The sequence below is a fragment of the Narcine bancroftii genome, chromosome 9 (assembly GCF_036971445.1).
Source record: "Narcine bancroftii isolate sNarBan1 chromosome 9, sNarBan1.hap1, whole genome shotgun sequence".
Taxonomy (NCBI): Eukaryota; Metazoa; Chordata; class Chondrichthyes; order Torpediniformes; family Narcinidae; genus Narcine; species Narcine bancroftii.
The window spans coordinates 31,132,690-31,152,520 of record NC_091477.1 but is presented as its reverse complement, the minus strand read 5'-3'; the positions used below and the strand labels follow the sequence as shown (position 1 = coordinate 31,152,520).

General features: G+C 39.6%; 1 protein-coding gene across 17 annotated transcripts in view; it reads left to right on the top strand.

Moving 5' to 3' along the window:
• The window catches only part of unc5a (unc-5 netrin receptor A), a 301,205-nt gene that overhangs the window by 194,989 nt on the left and 86,385 nt on the right, over nt 1–19,831 (top strand). For all 17 annotated transcript variants that reach the window (XR_011344851.1, XR_011344852.1, XM_069898690.1 and 14 more), the window contains one exon: nt 9,460–9,624. Coding sequence is in view for 15 of the 17 variants with exons in the window: in XM_069898690.1 (XP_069754791.1) it covers nt 9,460–9,624 (165 nt within the window). In the remaining 2 variants the exon portion in view is untranslated. The remainder of the gene's footprint in view (nt 1–9,459; nt 9,625–19,831) is intronic.

Below are 19,831 nucleotides of genomic sequence, written 5' to 3'. Positions count from 1 at the left end.
TTAAAGTTCTCAAAAGTATATCTGGCATACAAGTCGACCCCCCCCCCTACTTTTGAGAATTTTTTTAGGGTTTTGTGACTCGAGTTGTACACCGAAATATATGGTAAAATTTCTTGCCACTTCCTCTTAATGAAGATGATCAATGTTAATTTTTTAATGTGTGAGCAGGATTCTGCCAACAAACGCCACCGCATCCTGTAGCTGTGGAGTTGCCACACAATTCGAAAGCAGCAAAAATGAATACTTGGTCTGGATCTCTTTGTGAAAGATTGCACTGGAACAAAAGGTGTTTTTGTTCTAATTATTAACACCAGTCTACTGAGACAAAGAGGTAGACGAGACATTTATCTCTTGTGGTGATTGAGGAAGCTTTGTTATTTACTTATCCTCAATCAAAAGCCACTTATTGCTTCTCTAAATGTGTTTATGGATCAATGAAAAGTAAAGTAATAGGTCAACTAGAGAGATATAGGAGATACTAACAATGAATATAGATTTTACTCAGCCAACAATCACGATCTAACAAAATATTAAGCTTTTTTTTGGAAGTTTTTTCCTAGTCCTTTAGTTTTGAATGATAGCTTCTGGAAATCCAATCTAAATTATGCTCTTCAAAACTGACAGATGCAATTTATTTTTTGAATAGTTAGAAAGATAGAACTGTTTTTCTTTGCAATTAGAATTTGATAGGGAATTATTTCCACTTGAAGCATTTCACGTTTGGGGAGAGAGTACATCCTCTTCCACATACCCTCCTCCAAACCAAAGATGATGACGGGATGCTTGGGTCAATTTTCTGTGAATCCCTTGATTATGAAGGACCTTACTCTTGGGAAAGCAGATCTGCTCTGCTCAACACCTCTGGAAAAAGCTGCACATTTTAGTGGGGTGTTTATTTTTTTTAATTTGTGCTTTAAACTTAGCAGCTATGTCACTAAGATGCAAAGTCTGACGGTCACACCTTTTCACCATCAGAGATTCCAACTCCAGGCAACAAAGAAAGTAAGTTAATGATATCAAAAGGGTTTCATTTCACTTAATGTTACCAAGGAGCATATGCGTGTGAAAAATTCTGCCCAGTCAGCAGTGTATAAAAGTGCAATTCCATGTCCAAGCTGCACTGAAGGGTATAACCATAAAATCAAAATATTTTCTGTTCTCGGGCAATAGCTCATGGCATCAGGCAGAATGCCAGATAGTTATTGCCACATGTCCTCGAGAGTAGAGGAGTTTCTTCCTACTTGTATGGAACTCTGACACTTGCCCTGACTCTCTACTGTCAACATCGCGTGTACAGTCACCTCAGTGAACACAGCAGCTGGGAGACTGCGGAGAGAAACAGCTGCAAACCATGGCAGAATGGAACCTCAGTGAGCCAACAGAAATCAAGGTCCTTGATACAATTTTAATTACTTGGCTCTAATGCTGCTACAAAGCATGAAAATAGACTTGGCTTGACTATCGATTGAAGAAACCAAAGGACAGCTATATTCTGATGGTTTTAATTGAGATGTTAGTATCGGGGCTGCAATTTGCTTCAGTGCACTGCAAGTTGCAGAAACAAAAATCAAGCCAGAATTAACTTCAAAGCTGACCTTCAGTTAGAGGGCAAGTTTATGGATGGCGTTTGAAGACAGATAATGCTAAACTGTCAGGCATTCATGGTGTAGGTGAATTGGGGTGGGGGTGGGGTGGGGTTGGGGGAAAGGAAATTGATCATCACAAAGTAGAATTTTTTTTTTAAATCCTAGATGTTTCTGGGAATGGAATCAAATACATTCTTTATAGTTCCATCTTTACTTGGAAATGCCTTTGTCCTAAAATCTCCTGAAACAAGTCTACTAGCTCTGTATTAACAGTTTCAAAATACCTCCAGGATCATGCTTTCAAGCATAAATTAACTTCACAGCAGAAAAGATGTGTACAGTACATTATTTTCTCAATTGCAATAATTAGAATCTTCACATATTATCGAGCATTGTGAATAAATTAATTCAAATGCAAAATGACTTGTATTTATAAACTAGACAAATCCAGAAGTTTTACAATATACCATATTCAAATATGTATTTGTTAATTTATAAAGCAAGGAACATTTAAAATGGAGGATTGTCAACTGGCCAAATGAAAAGGAAAAGTTAAACTTTTAATCTAAAATATATTTATTGTATTCACAAGTTCTGTGCAAATGTTAAAGGCTCATTTGACATGTTATGTGCAATGTTATTGTAAAATAAATCTTTGTTTAGTTTCACATTTCCAGGAATTTTGAAATGGATAGTTCAGTGGAACTTAGTGTTACACAATGGGATGAGAGAGGAAGTTTGCATGTACAGATAAACCCCTACTTACAATGAGGTTCCATTCTGTACTCCTATCGTAAGGTGTGCTGGAGGGACGCTGACATCGCCTCTGCTGCCGGCCTTGGAGGCTGACGTCCCTGCTGCTGTCGGGAGCCCAAGGTGGGGCTGGGTAACTTGGGCCAGTGGCTTCACATCGCAACCTACATTGTGATTTGGATAGCAAGATTGTTTTTTTTTAAATGCTATTTTGACGCAATGTCAACACAAAATTCCAACAGGCCTGGATCCAAAAAGGCAGGAGGTCATTTTTAAATTGTGTTTCTTTTTCAATCTTTTTATTAATCATATTATAGGTAAACACTGCATGAGGAGAATAGGAATGCATAATCAAGAAGGATAAAAATCACTGTATAACATCATACGATATAACATATTGCATTACAGTGCAATTAACAAATATGTTTTCATCACCTCAAACTGAAATCTCCAAAAATAAATTATTATATTGAATGGTAGACAATTGAGGAGTGCAGAGCAACAAAGGGATTTAGGAGTTATGGTAAATAGTACCCTCAAGGCTGATACTCAGGTAGATGGTATGGTGAAGAAGGCATTTGGAATGTTGGCCTTCATAAATCGGAGTATTGAATTCAAGAGTAGGGAGGTTATGATGAAATTGTACAAGGCATTGGTGAGGCCAAATTTGGAGTACTGTGTACAGTTTTGGTCACCAAATTATAGGAAAGATATAAACAAAATAGAGAGAGTGCAGAGAAGGTTCACGAGAATGTTGACAGGATTTCTGGGTCTGAGTTACAGGGAAAGGTTATGCAGACTGGGGCTTTTTTCTCTGGAGCGTAGAAGATTAAGAGGGGACTTGATAGAGGTGTTTAAGATTTTAAAAGGGACAGACAGAGTAAATGTGGATAGGCTTTTTCCAATTAAGAAAGGGGGAGATTCAAACTAGAGGACATGGTTTAAGATTAAAAGGGGAAAATTATAAGGGGTACATGAGGGGAAATTTCTTTACGCAGAGGCTGGTGGGGATGTGGAATGAGCTTCCGGCAGACGTGGTCGAGGCGGGATCATTGGTTACATTTAAGGAAAGACTGGATCGATACATGGATAGGAGGGGACTAGAGGGGTATGGACCGGGTGCTGGTCAGTGGGACTAGGAGGGTGGGGATTTGCTATGGCATGGACTAGTAGGGCCGAACTGGCCTGTTCTGTGCTGTAAGTGGTTATATGGTTATATAAAACCCCATCTAATCTAAGCAACAAAAAAAATAGGTAACCTATCCTGAGAATTTATTAATAAAAATTGATTGTCTGGTGTTCACGACAAAGTGAAAAGAAATAAAAATTAAATATAGTACGGAAGGGAAAATATTATACATGTGTCAAACTTTTATCCGGGATCATCAGGACAGGACATCTGCCGTTGTTTGGAATCCTTCAGATTCTTTTTTTTAAAAAAAGCAGTTCCTTTAAACAAATGCGATGTTTCAAAATCATGTAAAATCACACAAAACAGGGGGTGCGGGGTGTTAAATTAATTTTTAGATAAATAAAGACAATAATACTACCGTAATCAGAATTTATTATCATGAACAAGTCATGAAATTCGGTGTTTTGTGGCAGCATCATACTTGGACATTAATTTTATACCATCTTACTATATCATTGTAAAAAAAATAATCACAGTGTCTTTGGTTCACAAAATTATTGATTATTCAGGAATCTGATGGCGAAGGGGAAGAAGCTGTCCTTGTGCTGTTGAGTGCTCATCTTTAGGCTCCTGTACCTTTTTCCCAATGGTTGCAAAATTGAAGAGGGCATGGCCTGGGTGGTGGGGGTCTTTGAGGAGAGAGGCTGCTTTCTTAAGATGCCTCCTCATGTAAACATCCTTGATGAATGAAGTCTGGTGCCTGTGATGTTGCAGGCTGAGTTAACAACCCTCTGTAGTTTATTCTTGTCTTGAGAGTTGGCACCTCCATACCAAGCTGTGATGCAATCAGTCAAAATACTCTCCACAGTACACCTGTGGAAGTTTACAAGAGTCTCCAGTGGCATGCCAAATCTCCTCAGTCGTTTAACAAAATATAGCTGCTGGCGTGCCTGCTTTGTGATTGCATGAGATGGCTTCAGGACACATCCTTGGAGATGTTGACCCCAGAAATTTGAAGCTCTTGACCTTCTCAACAACTGAGCCCTCGATACGGGCTGGTTCATGTTCCCCTAAGTCGACAATCATCTCCTTGGTTTTGCTGACATTGAGCACAAGGTTGTTATCATTGCACCATTCAATGAGCTGATCTATCTCCCTTCTGTACACCTCCTCATCACCATCTGTGATTCTGCCAACAACGGTGGTGTTGTCAGCAAACTTGTAGATGGCATTGGAATTGTGCCAATCCACAAAGTCATGGGTGTATAACGAGTAGTGCAGTGGGCTGAGCACACATCCTTGAGGTGTGCCTGCATTGATAATCAGTGAGGAGGAGATGTTTCCAATTCGTACCGACTGTGGTCTTGCAATGAGAAAATCAAAGATCCAGTTGCGGGGTGAGTACAGAGGCCTAGAGTTTGTAGCTTCTTAACCAAGACTGAAGGAATAATGGTATTGAAGGCTTCTTTTATTTTAAATTAAAACTTCAAAATAAAACTGGCTCAGACATTGCAGAAATCTCAGAGTGTAAATGCATATTACAGCTCAAACATCGCATCAGAATGAACTCTTTTTAAACCTTCTTCTAATGTCGTCTGTTTAATTAAAAGAGGTTTCTGTCGAAGCAGTCTCTCTTTAATTGAATAAACAGCCATAATCTCATGCTTACTGATAAATGAATGTTGTTCCATTCCACCAATTAACTGATTGCACATTTTAACCATATCATCAATGGGTATTTTTTCACCTGTGCACAATGTCTTTGTCCTCTTCATGACTTTACTCATGCTTATCGGTATGGAACACGATTTCAGCAATTTCCTCATCTCAAGGAATGCACAATGAGTGCATCATTGTTAAATGTTCAGCACTCCTTCATTATCAGCTGCATCTAACATGTTTACATTTTCTGCTGCAACATTCCTGGCAGAGGCAATGAGGTTAGCAATCATCCTCCTCTCATTACTGACTTGAAAACCTTCAAAGTCTTCACCTGTAGGTAAATTTTCATCAAACATTGTTGACAGCCAAAGTCTATTCCAAGCACGTTTTAATGTTGCTTCATTTACATTTCTCGATGCATTAACAAGTGCATAAATTGCATCCTTTAGAATGAAAGTTTTCAAAAAGTCATTAATCCATATTCTTCTGCTGACTGCAGAGTCCTTGTTATTGCTCTTCATTGAGCATAAAATTTCTTGGTTGCAAGGCTGTATTAACGATGTAACGTTAGGGGGACGATAAATGCCGAACACATTAGTTCTCACAAGAACTTCAGCAGGGGGATGTGCGGAGCAATTGTCTAGGAGCAATAAAATTTTATGCCAGCCTCCATACAATGTGCATGTGCAGCCGGTATGAACTGGTTATTGAACCAATCAGTAAAAATTTCTCGCATTACCCATGCTTTCCCGTTGGCTTAATAATGCACAGTTAACTTTATTACACCTTTAAAGCAGTGAGGATGTCGGCCTCTTCCAAGCATCGCCATCTTTAACCTGTGTGTGCCTGCAGTGTTTGGATACCTAAGAACAGTCACCATGTCCTTAGCGTCCTTGAAACCTGATGGTGTTTTTCTATCTGTGGTTGTTAATGTCTCTCTAGGAAGGTAACGCCAGTAGAAAGCTGTCTCATCTGCATTGTAAATTTGCTCTGGGCTAAGGTTTTGATCAGGTATCATTTCAGCAAATTCATCTGTTACATTCGGATGCATCATAATCTGAAGAAGTTTTTCACCACAGATTTTGAGATATTTTATACCGTGACGCTTCTTAAATTTTTGCAGCCAACCATGTGAATATTCACACTCTCCCTCAAGGTTCAGTTCTTCATTGAATTTTTGAGCTTGTTTCATTACAACCAGACCAGTCGGTGGCATGCATTCACTTCTTTGTTGTCCACCCACTCAATAAACATTTAGTCAATATCTATGTTTTATGCCCAATGCAAAGTTTTCCTTTTATTCACAAGTCTATGGTCATTGCTCTCACTGTAAAACTTCAACAACTGTTCTTTCTGTTTCCTCAAATAGTGTGGATGATCCCACACTATAATCTTCCATTAGATGATGCACAGATACACTGCTATCAAGCTTCCACAATAACTGCACCTTCTGCACAATCGATAAAGAAAGACACTTCCTTTTCTGCATCTCACTGCTACCTATAGAGGGCTCTGCAGCTCTCTTTGCCATGTACATAGGCTTCACAGGGGCTTCTGACTGGTAGCATCGACTGGAAGAGCGGGTTGCGATGACGCTTGGCAGGGAGGGGCACTTATAAAGTAACGATCGCGCTAATCAGTGATGGCGCCTGACAGGGAGTTGCTCTTATAAAATGATAATTGCACTAACTAGCAATGGCATATGCCATGAAGGGTCACTTTATTAAGTAATGATACCACAAATTATCGACACAGAATGCGACAGGATACATGGGAGTTGAGCGAGGGTCACGTCGGCTCATGCTTGCCACCAAACTCCATCTTTGATGACCAGATGTCATCTTTTGAAAAAAGTGCCGGTTCTTGGAAGTTGCTGGTGTTCAGAATCCCAGATGAAAGGTTAGGCACCTGTACAATGTAAGTCATGTGGAAATAATTTATAAAAGGTCACCAAGTCTCTTAAAATTTAACAGATGTATCAAATGAACGACTCCTAGCTTTCTCTGTGGACGTTCTTTCCCAAGTTTTTGAGATGCAGATATTCATTTAGTCTGAGAAGGCTGCTGAGCTTCATCTGATCTGGCTTTGTTTAGCGCCTGGCCTAATTGTTTGCCAGTGCAATCCAGCACCATTAATTTTTACATCCTTGTAGTTTCTGATTCAAATATGGATCAATGCATTCTTTAAAATGTGCAGTATTCCAGGTTTTATATTTATTTGTTTTGCAGGATGTAGCTGTTGTTGGGAGAACTAGCATTAATCACTTATCTCCAGTTGTCCTTGAGAAGGTGGAAGAGGGCAACCTTCTGGAAACTCTGCAGTTCTTCTGGTGAAGCTACTCCCACAGCCCTGTTGGAAAGGGAGTTCTGAGATTTAAACCCAGCAACAGTCAACATGTGGCAATGTATTTCCAAGTCGAGATAGTGAGCAACTTGCAGGAAAATCTATAAATGGCGGTGCCTTATGCTTTTTTTTTCCCTAATGTTCTATTTGCTTTATGATTCCTTTAAACTGCTGGGTGCATTATTAATAACACCCCATTCAGAAGAAGAAATAATCTGGAAAAGCAGATATGATTCATTGTAATTCCAAGGTGTAGAAGCTGCATTCCTTAATGTTATTTGTGTACATACCATTCTAACTCAATGTAGTATTCATACACTGTATTTTAATTACTGATTATATTGAACAGGTTATACTGCAGACCAAGTGTACAATACTGGAGCTGGAAAGATTAAATAAAAATTGAAACTGCTCCAAATGCTTTGCAGGTCAGATGGCATGTGTGGAAGATAATGTTTCAGATTGATGATGTTTCAGCAGAAAAATGGGAAAAAAATAGAATGAAACAAATTCAAGGGGGAGTTGAGAGAGAGGGTGGGGACCAGGAGAGATTGAAAGGCACAATGCTGCTGATGGAGGCCAAATGAGGTTGGTAAAGTATAAGGAACAACAAAAGATGTAAGAGGGGGCAGTTGAATGAGATCTGAAATATCGGAGAAACACAAGAACTGTAGATGCTGGAATCTTGAACAAACAATGAGGAGCCAGAGGGACCCAGTGAGTCAGGCAGCGTGTATGGGTAGGCCTGGTCAGTCAATGTTTTGGGTCAAGAACCTCTGCCAAGGCTAAAATAGGAAGGGTATTAGACAGAATGGAGAGTGGGATACACCACTGGAAAGGTAAAGTGAGGGGGGGGGGTGTTGGGGGCTGTCAGAGAGAAAATTGAGAGCAGTACAGTGAAATAAAAATGAAATGGTGAGATGAGACATAGCTAACCTGAATATGGAAAAATGTATGCTCATGCCTCTGGGTTTAAGCTGTCCAGGAGGAATAAGGTGGTGGTCCTCAAGTTTACATTTAGCTTCACAGCAATGGATGAGACCAAGGACAGGCTTGTCTGTGCAGGAATGGTGAGGGGAGTTGAAATGGTTATCAACTAGTTCTCATTGGGATCAACAAACAGATGCAGGTGTTTAGCAAAGTTGTCATCTATCTATGTTTGGTCTCACTGTTGCAGGGGATTAAGTTGGCCACTGTGAAAATAAAACTCTGTCTCATTTGGAAGGCCTGTTTGTGGCCATGGATAGAGGTGAGGTGAAAAAATATAGTTGCAAACCATTTTACTTCCCCTCACCTTGCCCACACAGACATGTTGATCCAGCCTTATCCATTGCCATGGTGAACCTAAACATAAAATTTAGAATGAAATTTCAAATTCCTCTTGGATAGCCTTAAAACTGATAGCGTGAAACTACGTTTTCCAGTGTTCAGTTAACTCGCACCTCCATCTGGTTCCACTCTTTCCATTTATTCTTTACCTACTTCTGTTCTCATTTTTCTCTTGAACCCTCCCCCCTCCCCCCCACAGAGGTCTCTCCATCTCTCCCCTCACCTTCCATCCAACACCCTATCACCTTGCCTCTCCACAATTTTTTTTCCCTGTTCCCCCTCTTTTTCCTGCCCTTGATGTACTTGCTTTCAGCCCTTCCTATCATGGTCTTGATAAAGGTTCATGACCTAAAATATTGACTGACAATTTCGCTCCCAAGATCCTGGCTGACCCTCAAGCTTCTCATTGTTTGCTCTGAAAGATCAGAACTGAGATAAATAAAAGTTGAATGCTGGATAAACAGGCCTGATTATCTGCAATTGTTGAAGTTAATATCGAGTCCTGAAGGATATAAAGTTCCCAGTTATACTTTAAAATAGATTGTGTTAATCATTGCATTTTTTTAAATATCTGATACCAGTGGAGAGGATTTTAGAAAAGGCTGTGTCCAAAATATTAGTCTTCTATATGTTTTTTTTTTATTTTTATTTTAGTAGATGGAAGTTGGACTGAATGGAGCAAATGGTCTACTTGTGGGACAGAGTGCACACATTGGAGAAATAGAGAATGCTCTGAGCCAGCACCAAGAAACGGTGGGAAGGAATGTGATGGAATTGTCCTGGAGTCAGAAAATTGCACCAGTGATTTATGTCCTCAGAGTATGTATGATTTTAACACATTGATTCTACTTCAAATTGACACTGCAAATGGCACCTGAAAAAGTAGAGAACCATTCATTACCTTGCAATTATTTGTAGATGTATTCAGTGGGAAGTGTAAGGCATAATGCTTTAAATTCTATTTAAAAGGAAGATTGAGTATCCCTGATATAGATGTCCATGAAGGAGGAAGCCCTCTTTGTGTCATTGTGGACATAATGATTACATTTCAAATTATATTAGTTTAAATTAACTGTAGTTACACAAACCAGGCTGCTATACTCAAGGTATTGATTTAAATCCCTTTTGGTCGTCACAAAAATATAGTTGAGCATAGTTGCCTAAAATAAATGAATTTAAATATAAAATTCACGAATATTCAATAGTATAAACTGATGTCTACTATTTTGGTCTCAAGAGCGGAGGATAAGTGATGCAATGGATTTCTAACATTTACAATTCATGGTGAGTTCTGGTAAATGAATGAGAAGGGAGATGAAGACGGGTTAATATGTCATGAACTGGAGTATGGCCAAGGAAGATGACAGTGAGTTTGCATGTTGTAAACTGGAATTTGGCCAAGCAATATGACAGCAGGTTTGTAGTTTGTGAACTGGAATATGGCCAAGGAATAGAGAATAGCACTGGGTAAGAGTGATGTAAGATCAGCTTTACTAAACTGAGGTTTTCCCAAATACCCAAACCTGACTTCAGAGCTTATACAACAGTCTTAGCAGATTGAAAAGTGGTAAATTAAATGTAATATTCAGGAAGAGAAGGGAAAGAGGAAAATAAGAAATTATATTCCATCATCAGGAAAATGCAAGAATTTGACATGTGTAAGCACTGCAAAAATTGTGATGCTTTTTGGCAGAGTCAACCTGATCTAATGAAAATTGTTTGATAGATCACCTAGTTTTTTTAAAAATAGTTCACAAGAAGGATCGCTAAAGGAAATCAGTGCAGGCAATAAAGATGGATTTACAAAAGATTGTGTCACAAAATAAAGGATCTAAACAGGATAACAATAACACAAGGAAGAAACATTTTTTTCAGGTTGGCAGGCTGTAATTAGTGGGGTGAAGCCTTGCCTTTCACATTCAAAATTATTGTCCCAAAAGTATTAAACTTTTAAGCCCTTAACTTGGGCAGTACTCCAGTCTTTCTGATGGTAATGAGTTGTGCAGCACAGAACTAATTCTTTAGCCCAAGTTATCCATGCCCCTCCTATCCATATATCTATACAAATGCCATTTAAGCATTGCAATTTTATATAATTGTACAGATTCCTCAGGCAACTCATTTCAGATATAGAATGAACAAGTTGCCTCTTTTGTCCCTCTCAAATCTCTCCCATTACTCTAGTTCTAGAATAATCTGTCCTGGGATTGCTTCGCTGAACACATTTGTTCTATTCACACGAGTGATGGGGACCTCCCAGTGGCAAACCACTTTATTTCTGTGTCTCACTCCCATACACATGTCTGTCCATGGCCTCATGTACTATCCCACCAAGACCACCCATAAATTGGAGGAACAACACCTGATTTTCCATCTGGAACACTCACCAGCCTGGTGCCATTAACATCAACTTCTCCAGCTTCTGCTTACTGCTCTCCTTTCGCCCGTCTTCTTTCCACCCCCTTCCCTCTCTATTCACCAACCCATCCCTCCTCCCCCTGCTTGCTGCTGTGCCCTCCCTCTCTTCTCCACCTATTATCTCCTGGCTTTGTGACCATACCTTCCCCCTTATCTTTTTAATTCATTTTTCCATACCTTGATGAAGGGCCCAAGCCCGAAACGTCAGTTATGTATCTTTATCTTTGCTACATAAAGGACACTGTTTAACCTGCTGAGTTTCTCCAGAATTGTATTTTTACGTTGTTTGTAACAATCTCCCATGTGAGAGAAACAACTTACTGTTGCAAAGCAGAAGGTAAAAGAATCGTGATTGGGATTTATGAGGATGGGAAATAGCACATAGTCTTTGTTTATGCCAGTAAAATGAAAATAGCATTTCAAAGTCCTTCATATGGAAAATATCCTTATAATATTTCTTGATTTTGCCATTTGAGTTTAAGAAAATGTAGATTATATTCAGGCACATATTTTGAGTGTGCATATTTTGATTGAGGGATTGGAATTGTTAGCTTTTGATGTCAGTGTAAAGGACTAAGAGTTCAGAAGTTACATTTTCTACAATAAATTGCTGTCAAATTTAGATGAAGTTAACTGGAACCAATGGTATTTTGTAAAATATTCAATATACACTCATAGCTGAAACTTCATGTAAAGTGAATCATAATTATACAGGAAATAGTCACGAAAGATAAGTCAGGAAAAAAGAGTTAAGTGGAAACTGATAGGAAAAATCCTCATGTTTTTACAAAACACGAGGTACTCTGTAAAACATTTAAATCAATTCCTGCATTTTCTCTGTCCTAGAAAATGTTTACTTGGATTAGTTTGTAAGTTTGTACATTTTCCAAAGGCTTAATCAGAAAGGACACGAGCTTTTAAATTAGTCAAGATGATTGTGAGAGAGGTACCGGGCCATCGGAGAATCCTGCATGCTTCATCCATTCATGAAAATCCTCTTTAATATATGTACGTAGGAAGGCAGAGTAGTGAAAATGAATTCGTTTTTCAAAAATAAGATACTTGACAAAAAAATCAGTTTAACATCTATGAAATGTTTGAAAATATTTAGCGAAATGTGTAATTATTCAACATCAATATATTTAAAAGATAATTTTCAACAGTATAAATCTGGGAAAAGAAGATAGTGCTTAACAAATGTAGGAAAGTTATTTAAGGAAGCAATGGGTACAGTCAATAAGAAAGTGTAGTTGACATGTTTTACAGGCACTCCTCAACTTGGGTCCGTGTTCTATTCTGACTGACTCTCGAAATGGACACGTGTCGGAAATGCAATGTATCCGTGTTATTGTTTGTCAAATACAACATGGTGGCCACAGAGGTTACCCACTACTGCCAACCTCACACGAGAGGTGTTATTTTCCATAGATAGGTCCAAATTTCACCCGTAAATGCATAATTTTAAAAATATTTTTTAAAAATTTGGTTGTAGGTACGAATTGCCATGGTAAATCGGAGAATACCTGTATCTTGAATTTTTTTGAGTGGGTTTCATATGTGAGGTTGTCAGATAAGATCTTTGAATATAATAGAGGCAGTAGGGTAGAAACATGTTGTTGTGGAAAAATCTCAGACACACAGGAATGCTGCTAACAGAAAGCCACGGAAAGAGTCTATCTCCTAAAAGCAGAGCTCTGAGTCTCTGTCTGAGTAAAAGAGACACACAAACTTACAATCAGAAAACAAAAGAGAAAACAGTTGAAGGCAAAGGACAAAGGTGGCATTACATCATGCCCAAAGCAGTAAGCAGGTGGCTTCCCCTTTCACCCAAACAAGGTAACCACAGTCGCATTTCCCAACTGGCACCAATAGCCTCAAGTCAACCTGAGGCTACACACCTGACCTTACACTTCCCTCAGTTATTTGTTAAGAAAAGACTGTGAGCCCATCCTGCCAGGGAAAAAAAAATGTTTTAAATGTCAGCAATCTATAATGGAAAATATGAAAGGCAGGATTTTCCCTCCTCATGTGGATTAGCAACAATATGAAAGGCAGGATTTTTCCTCCACACATGGATTAGCAACAATATGAAAGGCAGGATTTTTCCTCCACATGTGGATTAGCAACAATATGAAAGGCAGGATTTTTCCTCCACACGTGGATTAGCAACAATATGAAAGGCAGGATTTTTCCTCCACACGTGGATTAGCAACAATGTGAAAGCTAAGAAGAAAGTAGTTTGAAATCATCCCTATTGGGCAGAGATCAGGGATCTTGTGTCCTCAAACTACCTTGTTCCATTGTTTATGTAGACGCTGTAAGATTGAATTAAATAGAAAATAAAATGAAGTGATGTTGATCAGTTATGGAATGGATACAGTAGAGAGAATTCAATGTCACAACTATTAGTTCACAAGGTTACAAAAATAATCAACGGGTAAAGTCAAGAAAATAATTAAAAGAATACCAAATATTAAAGTAAGGGATCCAAATGTAAAACTCAAGATGCAATTGTCATAAGATGTCTGTAATGCCTCTGTTTGTTTACCACACTGCATTCGGGCTTGACATGACACTGGAAAATTATTGAAAAAATAGAGAACATATGGCGCAGATCCCCTCGGATTGTAACTGATATTGAGAATTATGACCCTCAACAATCCTTGAACAAATAAGACTGCTTTCATTAGAACAAATCGAATTATATTTCAGAAGTCTTGAAAATAATGAAAAATTATGACAGGCTGGATAGAAACAATGTCTACAGTGATAGAGGGGATAAAGATATAAATCTAATAGATTTAAGAGGGTCTGGGAAGTTTTTTTTTAACCCAGAATTCAAAAGCTGTGGAAAGCTTTACTAGGAGCCGTGATTAAAGACTGCTGTGTACGATCAGTTATGAATAATTGAATAATGTGGATAAAAGGCAAGGTGAATTATCTCTTTAGCCTCTCTGTCTGAAAATTTGTTGTATATTCCTCAGCCTTGTCATTGGCACTTGCAAGCAAGGCTCCGCCATCGCTGAGGATGGGAATGTTCTTGGAGATGCGAGGCATTTATTTGTCTGCTACCATTGTCTCCGCTCCATCCTCAACATCCATTGGAGCGCTCACACCCCTAACGTCGAGGTACTCGAGATGGCAGAGGTCGACAGCATCGAGTCCACGCTGCTGAAGATCCAGCTGCGCTGGATGGGTCACGTCTCCAGAATGGAGGACCATCGCCTTCCCAAGATCGTATTATATGGCGAGCTCTCCACTGGCCACCGTGACAGAGGTGCACCAAAGAAAAGGTACAAGGACTGCCTAAAGAAATCTCTTGGTGCCTGCCACATTGACCACCGCCAGTGGGCTGATAACGCCTCAAACCGTGCATCTTGGCGCCTCACAGTTTGGCGGGCAGCAGCCTCCTTTGAAGAAGACCGCAGAGCCCACCTCACTGACAAAAGGCAAAGGAGGAAAGACCCAACACCCAACCCCAACCAACCAATTTTCCCTTGCAACCGCTGCAATCGTGTCTGCCTGTCCCGCATCGGACTGGTCGGCCACAAACGAGCCTGCAGCTGACGTGGACTTTTTACCCCCTCCATAAATCTTCGTCCGCGAAGCCAAGCCAAAGACAAGAAGAGACAAAGACCATTCACAAATCAACTAAAGAATGTTGATCTGATCTGCTGATTACTTACCATGTTGTAGATTTCTGCTCACATTTTATAGCTTCACTTGGTAGCCATGTCATGTTTGGGTGTATGCAGTGATGGTCCTGGAGTGCCCTTCTGCCCTCTTGTTGAACCATGATTTATCCCATGGATCGGCCGGCAGGATAGACTCAAGAGATGTGCTGGGGTTCGTTGGGAACAAGTTGTCATGTGTACATTTCTACTGCTGATTACTCTCAGCACCTTCTTTGATGCACAGGTGTGGGTGGCCATTTGTGTTTTCAGCTTATCCCATTTAACACTATGTTCGTGCCAAGTAAGACCATACTAATGGGACTTTTCTGCTGATCGTTTTTACCAGTGATAACATGGATAGGCTGCAGTTCAATCAGTGAGAAAGAGGTTAAGTAAGTTTATTGGTTCCATTGGTTCATTATATGCTGCCAACACAGTCTTTCAAGTTTTGTTTAATAGTGGCACCTTTAATCCACTATGAATGATGAACCCTGAAGTTCTCCAGCCAGAGAATATTCTATCACTTTTATTGTTCCATGCACATTTTCAGCATTGGAGAGTTGGATCATCAGGGTTTATTTACCTATGGTCAACCTCAACGTGGCCTTATTTGGGTTGCATGCCACTGCACCACCACCTCTCTTTCAGGCTGCCAGTGTGACAGGATGTCCTCGGGCATTACACTAGAGGTGTCTGGAAACTTACCTGCAAGACCATAAGACATTGGAATAGAAATAGGCTGTTCAACCCATTGAGTCTACCCCAACATTTAATCATGAATGATCCATTCCCCCATTCAGTCCCACTGCCTGGCTTTCTCCCCATAACCTTTGATGCCCTGACTAATCAAGAACCTATCTATCTGTGTCTTAAATACACCCAATAATGATCTCCACAACCGATACCAATGTATGATTCTATGAATACAATTCTGTCTCTGTTGCTTGGCTTGCCTGCAGGATGCTTCTTTCAATTTTAACACCAGTCTTGTATGTGAGAAAGATTTATTTTATGTTATATATATATATGTCATAGAACTGAGTGATTTTCTTAGCCATTTCAGAATGTGGTTAAGAATCAGCTGCATTGCTGTGAGTATGATGTTATGTAGTGAGAGGCCAGACCAAGCACAGAAGACTTCCAGATTTCCACCATTGCAGTATATTTTTAATTGGCAGTTGCAAACCTTTCACTACATAGTAAACAGAGGAGTAAATAGAAGGTAATTCTATTTAATGAAGTTCACAAGATCACAAGTTAAAGGAGCAGAAGCAGGGCCATCAAGTCTGTTCCATGACTCTATACTAAGCTGAATTATGCTCACACCTAGTTCCAATTTCCAGCCTTTTCCCCATAACCCTTGATACCCTTACTAACGAGATACTTATCAATTTCTTGTTTGTTTTTTTTAAATGTTCTTACTTTTCAAGTTGATTTAAAATGTTTTAATAGTTTTAATTTTTTAAATTTAACATACAGCACAGTAACAGGCCATTTTGGCCCACGATCCCGTGCCGCCCAATTTTCACCCAATGAACCTACACTCACGGTACGTTTTGAATGGTGGGAGGAAACCAGAGCCCCTGGGTAAAACCCACGTACAAACTCCTTACAAACGGCGTGGGATTTGAACCCCAGACCCATTCACTGGTGCAGTAAAAGGTGTTGCGCTAGCCTCTACGTCACTAAGATTTTGAGTGTTTTTTTTAAGTTTGTGAATGTTATTCATTCATAAATCCTTTGGTGAGTACGTCAGTAATCAAAGGTTACGTATTCAAAGGAGGGTTCGACTTTTGTTTTATTCATTCAGGGAGTTTCTGTGATCTGGTGTCCTTCACTTGGAAAAGTGCTAGGATTTCACGTGAGATGTGGGTAATTACTGAAGCCTCAGAAACCCAAGTTACAAACCAAAGTAGTGAGCATTAAGTATGACAACCTTGATAATGAACCAGCACAATTATGATGAAGTAATGGTCTTCTCAGTGCATTGTTTCTTTGTGTCTGCAACCACAGACAATGCTCATGTACTAGTTGAGTTCAAGTAATATGAATGCTACACTGTTCAAACCACTGGAAATTCAATGTCATCTCTGACAGCTATTGTGGATGTCGAATATTCAAATTATAATGTGGTAAATACACAAAAGTCAAGCAGCATCTGCAGAGTAAGAAAAAGAAATATCAGACAAAACAACATGAAAACAGGCCTTTCAATCCACTTGAGTCCAAGCGAACCTCAAACCACACATTTACACTAATTCTACATTAAATCCATTATGTTTATTCTTTCCAAATGCACATCAATTTTCCCTCAATTCAGATTCACCCACTGACCAGGGACAATTCACTGCACCCAATTCACTTACAAAACTCCACAGCTTAGGCATGTGAGAGGAAACTGAACTACCCGGGGAAAACCCATACAGTCACAGGGAGAATGAGTAATCTCCGCACAGGTAGTACCAGAGGTTATGATTGATCCTAGGTCTTTGACACTCCATGCGCTGATGAATGAAAAATTAAATCTGTTTCTCTCTTCTTTACCAACCTGAATCTTTTTCAAGACAGATTGCTGGTGTGCCACGACAGCCTCAAAGATCCCCTGAACACCGATATCCAAACAATAATGAAGAAGTCTGGTATAAGCTTGGTTTAATTGACAGAAAGCTGAGCTTCCATTGCTGAAGTCGGACATTGGATGACTTTTGGTTGGAATCTGAGACGCTAGCCATTAGAAACTATACCATTGATAGTTCCGCAATTGTCTGATTTCTGCTTGCATGTTGTCAAAACAGGACTCCAGGGCACAGTTTATCTGAGATTTCATATTTATTGTCAGAGTACATACATGACATCGCATGCAACCCTAAGATTCTTTTTCCTGTAGAACTACCACTTATTGGTAATGCAAAATAAACTAAACACATGTAAACAAATAAAGAAATGAAAACAAACTCTGCAATACAAATAGAATAAAAACACAATAAAGTGCAAAAGTTAGAGTGCTTAAATGGGTCCGAGATTGAGTTTGTTGTTGACGAGCCTAATAGTGGAGGGGTAGCAGCTGTTACTGAACCTGGTGGTGTGAGTCTTCTGGCACCTAAACCTCTTTCCAGATGGTAGCAGAGAGAACAGGGCATGTGGCAGGGAGGTGCTCTCCAACAGCAGCATTCCCTGTAGATGTTCTCAATGGTGAGGATGGTTTTGCCTGTGATGCTCTGGACTGTGTCCACAACCTTTTACAGGGCTTTGTGCTCAGCAGTAACGGCATCCCTAATGCTATACTGTGATGCAGCCAGTCATCTCCCAAATTTTATTCATGCGTTATTTTATTGGCCTGCCAATAAACCAATTATTTAATATCCTTCTGTTCCAGCTCTAGCATCCAACTTGACCAACCTCTAGCAGACTGTTGGCTATTGGCTGTTCTTTGTCCACTGGTTGACTGTCCATACACAGATTCAACCTTTAAGCATGCCATGCAAAGTTCGAGTTTGAGATAATGGCTGTGAGTGGCATTTTGAGTGATGCCATGCCTTCCCTGTTGCAGCTCAGCCACTGTTACAAGTGGGAGTTCTTGCTGCTTTAAAATTAGAAAGATTAATGGTAAGCGTTGCAGAGATGGGTGGGATGAGCAAGAGGTGCATGCTTTGTACCCTGCAGAGGTGTAAGTGAAGATAAATCTAAAGGGGGTGGGGGGGGGAATGAGTTTGAATAGACTATTTTCTTCAAAGGTCATTGCTCTGACACCTGCTGCAGAAAATTTGTTGCTTTGTCTCTAGGATGAGGTGTCAGAACCTGATTTGGCCCCATCAGTTTGCTGTTGATATGTGTCATCCTTCCTGCAGAAGGAAAGGAAGTGTCCCAGTGACTGCCTGGCATTGTTTCCAGATGATGTGTCTGCTATAGTTGAATAGGTACTCGTTATGCATTTGAGGCTTGGCTTTGTGATAAATATGTGAAGATATATTTGGGCATTTGCTTGTTAGATATTTAGCTCTAATTGATAAAGGTTATTTTTAAATGTGAGAAGCTGGTCAGGCAATTGATGACGTTTGCTGCATTTTAATATTAGAATCTTTGACTCTGACCTCACCCTGTCCTGTCATTTGACAAAACTTGTGTCAATGCCCATGAGGCTTGACCTCTTTAATTTCACCTCTTCTGCCCTCTCTCACTTGACACATAGAGGATAGAAGGAGCCTGTTCCCATTACTGGATGACTCACTGAACAGGGGACATCGATTCATAGAATAATAAGATCACAGTGTGGTACAGCACAGAAACAGATTATTTGATCTACTATGTCCATGACAATTTTTTGTTCTTGTATAAAAAATCCCATTTACCTACATAGGACCTTATCGTTCAATGCCTTATCTGTCTAAGTGGTTCTTTAATGAGGCAAACATTAGATGTACTATGTTGGGCAAAAGACACAAGACAGATATGAAGAGTAATCTTTTTACTGAAAATAATGACATGGAGTTCACTAAAGGATGATTGATGGAAACAGAAACTCTGTAGGTATGAGAGGAAATAGTTTGCATCATGAAGAAGGAGAATGGAACTACTGGGACTGCTATAGTAGGAGATAACATAACCTGGACCAAATGGTGACCTGATTCTTCCCTCATTACCTTATCCATCAAGGTGAGCAGAGCCACTTTCCTTTGCCAGTTGTACTCTCTGCACCCAGTTTGCTACATAGAACCATTTAATGAGTGCATTCAATGCATATCAACTAAGAAATCTGAACACTATCAATAATCAATTTAATAACCTAGAGAATGGACAGTATTGTACTTAACATGCAAGTCTATTGGTAGTAATCCATCATTGGGAGCTAAGACTCCCAGCATCTGTCAACCCAGCTATAATTAAATAGACTTCATTTTCTCTGACTGAAATGTTCACCATTACTGAAGAGTTGT